Genomic DNA, 13,192 nt, shown 5'->3' with positions numbered 1-13,192 from the left:
GAACTATCAATGACTTTAGGTAGTTCTTTTTAAAACCTTGTTATAATCTTGGCCTTCACAACATCCTCTGGCAAAGCATTTCACAGCTTGACTTTGTGTTTTAGGAACAAACACTTCCTTATGTTTGTTTTAAACCTGCTGCCTATTTATTTCAATTGGTAACCCTCGTTCTTGTGTTACGAGGAGTAAATAACACTTCCTTATTTGTTTTCTCTATACCTGTCATGATTTTATAGACCTCTACAATCATTTCCCTCCTTAGTCATCTCTTTTCCAACCTGAAAAGTCCCAGTCTTATAAATTTTTCCTCATACAGTTGGGCTACGTTTAGACTGGCATAATTTTCCGCAAATGTTTTTAACGGAAAAGCACTTTTTGCGGAAAAGCGTCCGTGCTAATCTAGATGCGGTTTTGCACAAGAAAGCCCCGATCGCCATTTTTGCCATTGGGGCTTTTTTGTGCAATACCGCGTTGTCTACACTGGCCCTCTTGCGCGAAAGCATTCGCGCAAGAGGGCTTTTGCCCGAATGGGAGCAGCATAGCATTTCTGCAAGAACACTGACAATCTTACATGAGATCGTCAGTGTTCTTGCAGAAATTCAAGCGGCCAGTGTAGACAGCTGGCAAGTTTTTCCGCAAAAGCAGATGATTTTGCGGAAAAACTTGCCAGTCTAGACGTAGCCTTGCAGTTCCCAGGGGGGAGACAGAGCAAGGCATGGAGAGGCAGACTGAGGACAGCAGTGTCAGCAGTGTTACTGAACATGCTCAATACAAGTCAAGCAGCAAATTGGGGGTGGGTGGATGTGGAAATTTATTTCATTTTTATTGGAATCCTGTTATAGTTTGGGTCTTTCCACCATCCTCTGGCAAAGAGTTCTACAGGTTAACTGTGAAAAAATAATTTCTTTTGTTGGCTTTAAATTGTCTGCCTATAAACATAACTGGGTGACTGTCTTCTGTTTATGTTAGTGAAGGAGTAAATAACGTTTCCTTATTCAATTTTTCCACACCATTCATGATTTTCTAGACCTCTAACATATCTCCCAGTCCCCATGCTTTAGTCATTTCTTTTCGAAGCTGAAAAGTCCCAGTCTTTTTAATCTCTCCTTGCATAGAAGCTGTTCCTTAACCCTAATAATTTCTGTTGCCCTTCTCTGTAGCTTTCCTAAATCCAATGTATCTTTTTTTAGCTGGGGTGACCAGATCTGCATACAGTATTCAAGATGTGAGCATACCATGACTTTTTAGAGGCCTGTATATTATTTGGTCTTATTATCTATTGCTTTCCTAATGATTCCCAATATTCTGTGGACTTTTTAGACCGCCACTGCATATTGAGCAGATTAGTTCAGGTAATGATCCAACATAATTCCAAGATCTCTTTCTTGAGTGGTAACAGCTAATTTTAGACCCCATCATTTTGTATGTATAGTTGGAATTATATTTTTCTATGTGCATTACTTTGCATTTATCAGCACTGAATTCCATCTGCCCGTGTGTTGCCCAGTCACTCAGTTTTGTGATATTACTTTGTAACTCTTTAGCAGTCAGCTTCAGACTTACCTATTTTAAGTAATTTTGAATCATCTATACATTCTGTCACATCATTGCTTACTCGTTTTCCAAGATAATTTATGAATATGTTGAAGAGCTCTGGTTCGAATACAGACTCCTGGAGCACACTATTTGTTCTTATTCTTTCCCCCCTGTGTGTTAAGTGGAGTACCTGGCAATATTTTCATGATCATCTAAGGATCCTTCAGTTACTTGAATGATAAGCCTTTTGTTATCTTAGTCACCCAGCCTCCCTCTGTTTATGAACAAAGACAAAGTAGGAGAGTAGCACAAACTCTGTTACTGTTAATAGCTACCTCTGAGGCTAGTATGAACCGCAAGTATGAAATTTAGGGGTTCAGACCTCAGGGGGGCGGCTACAGCTCTCCTTAGCCCCACAAATGGCATCCCTTGCTGTTCCACAACCCTAATCATTTTTGTTGTCCCTTTTTAACCTTTCCCACTTCCAATATATTTTTGAGATGGGGTGATCACATCTGTATGTATCCTCCAAGGAAATATTTATACCCCTTTGGAACAACCTGATTAATCTTAGCATTATAATCTTAAATCCTTATATTATGGTCACCATCCATCTGGACAAAGAAGGATAAGTCTCCCCTCATAAAACCACCATGTACAATATAAGCCAGGTGACATCATTAGTATTGTTGGTATCAACCATTTAGCAATAAATAGAGGACAGAAACAGAACACAGTATGAGGTGCCTACCATGTTTTGTGATTTTACAGTATCTGTGAATTTCTCCTGTAAATATACTGTAGATCCTGTGGGCACAAATGAAATAATTTCATGGATGAGATATGGTCCCACAAGCAGTGAAATGTGACAGCCTCAATGATCCTGACATTATATGATCCATAGAGATTTCTTGCAGAAGAATTATTATTGATCGTTCTCAGTGCCTGGGAAATGCTCTAATTGTAGACCCAGATTTCTCTTTTGCTTTTTACAGATAGGGTTTCTGAAATTATATGGCATTTTAGGGGCCTTTTCATAAATACGTTGTACCTTGATCATTTATAGTAGGCGGAAATTTATTCTATATTGTTCATAGAACTTAAGTGTGAATGCAATATAAAGGTCACACTGAAATCTCTAGTTATACATTTACAACAAAACTACATTTCTATTTACAAACGAAAAATGTTCTTTTTCAGGTGTGCATAGTTCTTTTTCAGTCTTCTTTTTACAGACATCATTTATGTTGAATGGAGACATGTAAAAGAAAGGAAAGGACAAAGTCTTCCAAAACGACATCCTTATTTACAATGCAATTAAGTCCATTTAGTAATAGACCAATGCTTTTGTTACAATTTCTTTTATTCTTGGATATGTTTTTAAAATGTATTCTTATTATCCTTAATCTTTTTTTGGCTATAGCTTTTTTAAATGAAAACTTTTAGTTCCCTTTATGAACTGTCTGAATCTCTTCAATTATAATTTACTAGATTTACCTGGCATTGTTTGCATCCTTAGCTCAATTAATTTTTGTTTTTTGGCAACTAAACTGGTGAGGCTGAGGATGAGCGATTCAGTATGTAGGCTTCCCTGGAGAGAGAGGACTACCCCAGCCCTCTCTGATCACAGCAACTTGGGGCCAGGTGAGAAGCATCTTTCCATGGTCGCTACAGCTCCAGCATGCACAGTCATGGAGAGATGCGTGTCTCCTGGCTGGGGTAGCTTCAGGTTTCTCTGCCCCGTGTGCTCCCCAGCCAGAGTGAGGAATGCAGCAAACTCTGAAATTTCCCCTTTCTCCTTGATGAAGGGGAACAGACAGCAATGTTCCTATGCTAATCGCGGGGGAGGGAGACAAAGGGGGAAGGAGGGAGATTCCCCTCCTGCTCCCCCCCACCTAAAGGGTGCCTTAGGAGGTGTGAGGCTCAGGCCTGTGGCAGCCCTGGAGCCCCCTTCATCTGCCTGGTGATTCTGTCTCTTCTGTATGGTTTTATTAGAAGCAACCCCATTCCAGGCACATCCTATTTTCCTGGCACAACCAAACTTTTATTTTACTGTAAGTTATGGTAAAAGGAAGCTGTATACCAAATTTGGTGGCCCTAGTTCTTACCATTTAAGAGGCGTTCTTGAACAGATAGATGGACAGATAGACAGACACACTCAGACAGACAGACAAATTCTCCCAAATCTATAGTTGACAGTCTGTGATGATTCCCCGGATACCTAGAAGTGTACGTCATCTTGTTACCCTTGCCTCCAGCAAGAGGGAGTCCTATCCACCATGGCTGGGTTTTAGCTCCCTGCCTACCAGACTTTCAGCCACTTAAGCATTCTCCTCTGAGCTATGGCAGTCCTGTCTTTGCTGTGCAGATTAAAAAGAGGTACACCGCTGTGATAGCTAGAAGGATGCTGGCCAGCACTCGGTGACTAACGGGTTAAATGCAGGTACCTAAGGCTACGTCTACACTGAGTTTTTGCGGCAGGAAATATGCTAATGAGGAACTCATTAGCATGAGTCACGGTCTCATTTGCATATTTCCTGCCGATCCATTTTTTTGCTAAGGTTTTTGCACAAAAACCGCTCGCGAAAAAAATGGATCAGCAGAAAATATGCAAATGAGATTGTGACTCATGCTAACGAGTCCCTCATTAGCATATTTTCTGCCGCAAAAACTCATAGTGTAGACGTAGCCTAAGGGTTTTGGCAGGGGGCCAAAGAACCAATGGGATACAGTCCTGAAATTTAAATCCTTCTTCCCTTTCTCTTTTTGGGAGTTTTAAGTTAGTAGCTGGAGGGACAAGACAAAATAATCAACCAGAATTACCATGCCTACAAGAAATATTACCATGCCTACGAGAAATAAGGTATGGACCAGTACAGTTCATCAGTAGAGGGAAAATGTATATGTAGTTTGAATCAGGTTATTTTTATTTATTTTGCTGTTTGGTAAAACTTCTCTGTGTGAAATGCATGTGCTTCCCTCTCCCCATTCACTATACCCCAAGCTGTGCCCAGAGATATTTTGTGTCTGTGTTTTAATCTTCTCTTTTCTTAGCTGTTCTGTAACACCTAGCCACCAAGTATGCTTTATCAAGTATATCATTTGTTTTGTTAATAAAATCACCTTTTTTAAGGAGATGATTTGATTCGTGTGTCCTGAAACGTAACAGGAGGTCTCTATGTGTGCCTGCCTAGCCTGAGAAGTCAACTATCAGACATAGTTTGTTTTCTGTGTTTTTTGTTTCTCTTTTTTTCAAGCTCACTTGTGGCAAAAGAGCTAAGGGGTACCCCTCGGGAAGAAATTCAAGTGTTTCTTCCTGTTTTTCAAGGATTAAATCACTTGATGGTGGCAGCTACCTCCCAAAGTCAGTGAATATGTGACACTAGGGAGTTTTTGTAAGCAGAGGTATTTTAAAGTCTTTGTGAGCCTCCACCTGCTGCACTGAGTGTGCCATAGTGGGGAACAGCTATGCCAGAATCCTACACATGATAGGAGGCTACTCAATCACATCTCAGGGTGTGTCTAGACTACAGAGTTTTGTCGACAAAAGTGGACTTTTGTCGACAAAACTATACCTGCGTCTACACTACCGCTGAGTTCTGTCGACATAACGTTGACAGAACTCAGCAGTTTTGTCGATTCTGGTAAACCTCATTTTACGAGACATAACGCCTTCTGTCGACAGAGTTCTGTCGACAGAAGGTGTTATTGCATGTAGGGTTGTGTCTAGACTACAGGGTTTTGTCGACAAAGCAGCTTGCTTTGTCGACAGAACTGAATGTAGTCTAGACGCTCTTTGTCGACAGAAGCTTTGTCGACAGTATCTGTTGACAAAACTTCTGTCGACAAAACCCTGTAGTCTAGACGTACCCTCACATCCTCTGCTCCCAAAGAAACAAGGTATCCCAGTGTATCAGTTTATCTTAAATTACGGCACCTGTAAAATGCACAGCATTATATCAACACAAAAGGTGTATTTAAGAAGAAATGGAGGTTCCACTAGAAACAAATGAGAGTGATGGAAATAAATGGCTGCAATTTAAAACAAAATAATAAAATGTGAACTACAGCCTACACTTATTGATCGTTACCTTTCCTATCTAATAAAATAGGTTCTCCCTCCCACTGTAAAATCCAGTCTGTTTTAAAGCTGGCTGGCTTCATAGGAGCATGGATTTAACCTTTAATCAGCCAGTAAAGGTAAAATGGATGTGGAGTGTCTTTCTCCACTTTGTGATAAAGCGAATCAATCTTTTGGCTGTATTCACAGACAGGGCGGCCCCTGGTCTGTTGTAATGTTCCTTTTTACCTCCAACTGGTTTTGATTAGTTGCAGTTATCTCTGATGGTTTCCTATTGAGTGTTCTGGAATGGGGGAAAGAAACCAACCAAACCTTTCACGGTGTCACTGGGGAGAAGTAGCTCGCTTTTATTTGAATGGACCATCACTGAGGCATAAGGTTCCCTGGTGATCAAATTGTACTCCAAAAACATAAGAACTCCAAGAGCTAGTTTTCAGCATGCTCAGGATCATTGCTCAAGTGGTCTCTGAGGCAGGCTGCACTGGGGGCAGCCAGAGCAGCTGCGGCTTGGTGGCTCCCAACAGCTGGTGTTTCTGGTCCCATGGGGCATCCCCCATTTCAACAGCAGCCTTTTTAAGTCTGAATATTAATAATGGGGACTATTCTATTTGTATACAATGGCTGTAATGAGGTCAATACATTTTCACAGGAATCTTTTTTTTTGCACCTGAAAATATTAATTTGCTGAAATTTAAACATTTCCTGAGTATGCAGATTTCCTCAATATTTTTGATAAAAAGTTATCGAAGGCTGACATTTTTTATTTTGGCTAGCATACTATAAAGTTGAAATGAACAGCTCTAACCTTATCAAAACAAAGCATTTAGAATCCTAGAATCCTAGAATACTAGAACAGGAAGGGACCTCGGGGGGCCAACAAGTCCAGTCCCCTGCCCTCATGCTAGGACCAAAATAAATTCCTTTTAACATTTTCTAATATAGAGGTTTTTCAGAAATATTTTGCAGGTAATTTTGATTCTTCAACTTTTTACTCTAATTTGGGACAAAAGCAAATACTGGAATCTGTGTTTTGCAGGAAAGTGTGTATTTCTACCAATTAAGTCTGTCTTCTTTGTATGCCGATAATTGATTTTTAGTCCAGTGCTCAATTTCATCTTTGTCTTTCAGAAGCATGTTTAATATTTAGTTACCCAATGTTCTGTACAATACCTTTCCTTTTAGAAAGTCCAGGGGCATTTTACTAGTGGCAACATGTGATCTCAAATGTATATTTAGCAGGTTGAAGACTTCCATGATCATTCATGCTTTCTTTCTGCACTTTACAGAGACTAACAGAGCCACTCATCCTGACTTTTGGCAGATTTGGTGGTCTGTAACAGACCTCACCTTGTGCTTTATCAGTTAACACATGTATCCATAGCCACACAAGATCCATTGCCTCTGAGCCAGTGGCAGATTTAGAGTTAGTTGAGCCCTGCACTCAGCTTCACTTCCTAGGGTCCCACTCAAGAAAAAGAACTTTCACTCTTCCTGCCCTCCCATTTTTCATTCTTTTTTCTTCATTCTCCTCCTCCTATATTATAAGTAAATGAAAATAAAGTGAGATACCTTGATTGTTTTTGTAGTCTAACTTTTTTTTCCCACAGACCACATGAAAATTGCTGAGGGTCTTAATGGACCGCTTAATGATCTTTCCAGACCTGGATTTGAGCCACAGGCACAGGAACTAAGGGTTCAGGCAGGGCTGCTGGCAGAATAGCCAGGCCCCTGATCAAGATGTGTGTGGGGGAGGGAGGGGAGGAGAGGGCAGGACTGGACCCCAAGAAAGGTGGTGCCTCGGGTGGAATGGGTGGAGCTGGAAGCCCAGTACAGGAGCAGAACCACCTTGGTGGGGCTGGAAAAGAAAACTGACAGAGGAGATATGAAGATCTCTATGGCCATGGAGGACAGCTTCAGGTGCCCCAGTGGCCCTGCTCTGATTGGCCCAAAGAAGTGGGCAGAGACTCACATGTGTTCCACCTGAAGCGCATGGTTCCATCGGCCACCTCACTGCGCCTCCCACACCCACCCCAGGATCTCCATCTGCCGACTGCTCTCCCTCTTGTTCACAGGCAGCAACTTCTCAGGTGGCAGCCAACAGCAGTGTAACATTACAGGAGCTGGAGAACTCAGGTGGAGAGGGCAGCGCAGCCACCTGCTAGAGAGAGGTGGTGCTTTCTGGCTTCAAAGAGTGGCTTTTTCCTGCTGGCTGTGCAGCTTGTGGGCTCTCCATCCCCCAACCTCCATCCCCTCGTGGGCAGCTGCCACTCACCAGATGGTGGCCAGCAGCATGAACACGGGCTGAAAGGTTTTAGAGGAGCACTGTATAGCTGCAGTCAGCAGCTGGAGAGAAGCGGTGCTTTCCTACTTCAAAGTGCTGCTTTCCTCCTGTCAGCTGTGCAGCTGTCCCATTTTCCTCTGAAGCCTTTCAGACCATGCTCATGCTGCTTACCACCTCCTGTTGGTCTCCTGAGGCTGCGGCCTGCAGGTGAGCCATCATACTCTCCTGTCCCCCACACAGCCCTCTCTGCAGAGGGACTATTCCCTTCCCCCCTGCAGAACGACCGCTATCTGCGCAGGGGCAGGGAGAAGGGTTCTGGACTGCCCGGCCCTGGGGGCCCCATGTCATGGGGGAGAGGGGGAAGCCGTGCAAGGGCATGGTATGTTTCACTGTAAATCCACCCCTGCTCTGAGCTGACAATATATCTGAAAAAGATAATGGTATCATTGGTATGTAATGCCATTCTTCTCCACTTTTACTTACTCTTCAGTCTTAAATAGTTTTTAATCAGACTATCGCTTAATCAATGCTCATCCTTTTTGTATTTTCCCATGAAGCCCATATGCCAAACAACCTCTACTAGTATCTAATAGCAAAAGCCATAATATCAGAAGCATTTACTTGACTTTCCTTTACAACCGACATAGTGATCTTGGTCTAACAAGAAGGTGGCTTCAGCACAGCCTGTATCTGCCAGCTTCCCTTTCATCTTTTGTGGAGCTATTTCTGCCCCAAGAATTCACATATATGATACAAAATCATGTTTTTAGGGCCTGATCATACAAACATAAGTACATTGGTAACACCCACAAACCAAAAGGGATCACTCACATGAATGAAGTTTTACACATACCTAAGTCTTTGCAAGACTGGAGTCTTTATTTGGAACTTTAATTCTAACATTATATAGATTCTAACATTATATTTAATTCTAACAGGATATAAATACACATCATTTATGATTAAATGCAAAATACAGATACTACTAGAGACCATGCCTGTCAAGTGATTAAAAATTAATCATGATTAATTGCATGATTAAACAAATTAATTATGAGCAATTATGAGCAAATATTTGTAGATGGTTTCTATATTTTCAAATATAGGCTGCACCTTCCTAAACTGGCACTTTCTGGTCCAGCAACATCTGAAGTCCAGCAGGCAAGGCTGGTGGAAGCAGGGCCAAGGCCTTGGCAGCGATGGCAGTGGCACAAGGGCTGCCTGACTGGGCTGTGGCAGCCTAGCAGGGGAAGGTTGTGGCAGCAGAACCGGAGTCATGGCAACCCCGCTGGAGCCGGGGCAGGTGCCACAGCAACCTGTCTGGTGCCAAGGCCATGTGCTATCTAGCAACAGGTCTGGTGCCATGGCAGCGGGGCTAGGGCTCCATGCCTTCTGGCCACCAACAGGTCCAGGGCAGCTGTGATGCCATGCAGCCAGAAGTGGGGCTGGGGCAGTCATCAGTGGGGAGGGATGGTAGGCTGAGGGGCCGGTGGCAGGGGACTCCCCCCTTGGTCTGACAAATTCCCTCATCCGAGACCATTCAGGTCCCAAGGATGCTGGACCTGAGAGGTCCAACTTGTATATTGATTTCAATTACAACACAGAATACAAATTGTACAATGGTCACTTTATATTTATTTTTTATTGCAAATATTAGCACTGTAAAATGTATTTTTCAATTTGCTTCATGCAAGTACTATAGTGCAATCTCTATCATAAAAGCTGAACTTACAAATCTAAAGTTATATACAATTATGTACCAAAATAATGTAAATCTTTAGAGCATGCAAGTCCACTCAGTCCTGCTTCTTATTCAGCCAATTACTCAGATAAACAAGTTTTGTTATAATTTGCTGGAGATAATACTGCCTGCTTCTTGTATACTATGTTTCCTCAAAGTGAGAATAAGTGTTCACATGGCACTTTATAGCTGGTGTTGCAAGATATTTCCATGCCACATGTTTTGCTTTGTGAAGGCAGGTAAATGCCCCCACTCCCTCATGTCCAGACCCACACTCCCCCAGCCCTCTCACATAACCCCTCCCCCCCGCAAGGCTCTGCACCCGCAGCCTGATCCTGGCTCCTCCCCCCGGCCAGACACCTATCCCCAAGCCTGTTCCTGCATCCTCCCTTGCTCGTGTACTCTCCCCCCAGCCAGGTACCATACCCCCAGCCTGCTCCTGCACCCTCCTCCTGGCCAGACACCCTACCCACCCCCACCCTGCCCCTGCACCCTTCCTCCTAGACAAATACTGCACCTTTCCTTGCTCTTGCCCCCTCCCACTGGCCAGATACCCTACTCCCAGCCTGCTCCTGCACCCTACCTCAAATCCAGACCTCGTATCCTCACCCCCTCTTACACTCCACCTCTCGCCCAGGTCCTGCACCCCCCCCCCCCATTCCTCTTGCTGGCAGCCTTGTCCCACAAACTGTACCCCCCATTTTTGTCCCAACCCCAGAGTCTGGAGGGGACCCACAAAATCCACTTACCATAGAACCACAGAAGAGTAAGTCTGGCCTATGGGAAGCCCTGAACCTCTGCCCTCCTTTTCCCTTTCCCTTCCTCGGTGGGACTGGAGTGACAAAGGAGTGAAGTGGGAAGGATTTTTAGAGGGTTTTTTTTTTTGCTTCTCACTTGTGTGGGAAAAATCCCAACTGATTCTTCTGTGGTTCAGTGGCCCTCAACCCCAAAAAGGTTCCCTACCCCTGCCATGTGTTGGACATAAATTAATATTTTACTTTATTTAAAATGAAATTTGATAAACTACTATGAGAAATTTAAAGCATTTAGTCTGTTTAGTAATTTAATTTAATATTTCCTTTCTTACTGGTCAAACTAAACCATTCTCCCTAGCTACAGCACTAGCAAAATGGCTTGGGCATAATTATGTAATTAACAGCGAGTTTCCATTAGCAAGTGGTGGTCCACCGAAAGGTTTTCATTGGGCCATGGGCCAAAAAGTTTGGGGATGGGAGAGGACTGTGTTGTGGGGAATGGGCAGGTGGGGCTGGTGACAGCACATCAGGGCTGGGGGAACGGCACCCCACTCCATGAGGAGCGGCTTGGGCCTGGCTCCACTGGCTGAAAGCCCCACCCACACTCACCCAGCGCTGGCCTCATCTAGAGCAGCAGCAGGCAGGGGCGGCCAAGGGAGCGGGGGGTCATGATGGACATGTTGCCCACCATGATCCAGAAGGTAATTTCTATAAAACCTTTATTACTGTATAAATTTTTGGTTATGTTATAACAAAATCATGTTACCAACCACTATTTCCACTCAAATTTTTCATTAACTTCTCTTATGTACATTCATTGCATAACTATTTTGAACTCCTTTATATTTAAAAAAATGGTGTTCCACATTTACAAAAAACCCACCCCCACAGAAATTCCTGCATATAGGCCTGAATATTCTTCTTGAACTATGGACACCGTAACTGAACCCAATATTCCAGGAGCGGTAATAATAGCCCCAAATACAGAGATAAAATAACTTCTCTACTTTTACTTCAGAGTCACCTGTTAATGCCTCCACATTAGCCCTTTTGGCCACAACACTACACTGAGTGCTCATGGTTAGCTGATTATCCACCACTACCACAAATCTTTTTCAGAATAATTTCTTCCCAGGATAGAGAATCCCATCTTGTAAGTAAGGCCTACATTCTTTGTCCCTAGATGTATAATTTTGGCCATATTAAAACATTGTTTTGCCTGGAACCAATTATAATAATGTTAAACAGTTTTTTAGATTAGATTCATTATACTTAAAACCACAAGGAAAAGGAAACAAGAGGAAAATAGAACAGAAAAGTATTTATGAGAAAGTCACCCTACCCTACTATAAAAATTGCCATTAAAAAGTCAGTATTTACTAACAGTTAATATATTGATTAACACATTAGTATCTAAAGTTCCAAAATTCTTTTCTATATTCCTTATCTTCCTAAGTATAAAAATTGTAGAAGCTTAGTATCTCTTGTGGTATGCTAGCTTTAAGTAACAACAGCAGCTATCAAAGGTCTTTCATGCTTTGTCAGCCAAGCTGCAGAAGAACTATTAGTAATGAACTATGGCAATTCTCAAGAGGAGAACAAATATATCATCCTGTGTTTGTTACTGCTTCCTTTGTAGATTAAGTCCCAAAGGAAATGGTGATCCTGTCAATTTTTTGTTTATCATGGGCCTGTTTTGATTCTTTCAACTTGTTGATGAATTTAAAAAAAGCATAAATTACTTTACTGTCTAAAGTAAGATGGAGTTTACCATAGTCAAAGTGGCTGTGAAATTGTCTTATATTCATAAGTTTCACTTACCAGAATGAAGAGGTAACGAGAGGCAAGTTTTGTGTGCTCAGGAATGGTAGAAAACACTGACAAAATCAAGCAACCAAATACAAGAAGAAAACTGAAAAAGAAAAAATATTGAAGAATTGTTAAGAACACTGTATAAATATGTCCATCGACTATGCATTTCAAAAACAGAAGCATTTAATAAAATAGCACTACATTATATGTTATGTAACAAATGAATTTTGGTAAAATTACATATTTATGACTTACAAATTTCTAAACATAATAAAGGGCAATAGAATTAAAAGAAATAAGAAAATAATCTTTCTTGAGGAGATGACTGAATATGCAACTTCTCTTGACGTTCCAATGTGGGAACTACATCTAATCTAAATTAGCGTTTAATTCTGGGTACGTTTTTTGGGACAAAATGCTTTTTCATTGATAATACCCAACAGATTTAGGTTGATCTAAATATTTAAAAAATGTGGATTGAATTTGCCAAATTGTTTTGACTTAATTTTTTTTTTTTTAAAAGTCAAACCTTTTTTTCCTCAATATTTTTGGAGCTGTTTTGACTTTCATTCTAAATTAATTTTTGTTTCAAATGTACTTCGATTTTATTTATTTATTTTATTTTGTAAGATAAAAAACCACCCCAAAACAAAACCAAACATTTTCCCAGTTCAGCCACTATATTGAAGAAAATCATTTATTACACAGCCCCGCTGTCTGAGGGTTTTAAAGAATAAGACCATCAATGAGGCTTTTTCATAATCTGAAAGATCCACTGATGTTGGCCATAAGACAACTCCACTGTCACCTAAGGTAGCTCAAAGAGAACAAAATCACAGACTGCGTCTCACTACCGTATATGGAAACTGGGCACATTCGCTAATACTATGACTAAAGGTGTCATTTTAAAATTATCACACTTTGAAAAGAAAAAAATAAAACCTGATGCAAAATCCTCAGTAAGTATTTTCCAGTCAAAGAAAGGA

At 41.6% G+C, this 13,192-nt stretch overlaps 1 protein-coding gene across 3 annotated transcripts in view; it reads right to left on the bottom strand.

Moving 5' to 3' along the window:
• The window catches only part of KCNQ5 (potassium voltage-gated channel subfamily Q member 5), a 451,318-nt gene that overhangs the window by 127,520 nt on the left and 310,606 nt on the right, over positions 1–13,192 (bottom strand). For all 3 annotated transcript variants that reach the window (XM_075923769.1, XM_006127210.4, XM_006127213.4), the window contains exon 2: positions 12,216–12,306. In XM_075923769.1, the coding sequence (XP_075779884.1) occupies positions 12,216–12,306 (91 nt within the window). The remainder of the gene's footprint in view (positions 1–12,215; positions 12,307–13,192) is intronic.

Source organism: Pelodiscus sinensis, chromosome 3 (assembly GCF_049634645.1).
Source record: "Pelodiscus sinensis isolate JC-2024 chromosome 3, ASM4963464v1, whole genome shotgun sequence".
Classification (NCBI taxonomy): Eukaryota; Metazoa; Chordata; order Testudines; family Trionychidae; genus Pelodiscus; species Pelodiscus sinensis.
The sequence above is the reverse complement of the archived record's forward strand: the minus strand, read 5'-3'. Positions and strand labels throughout refer to the sequence as shown.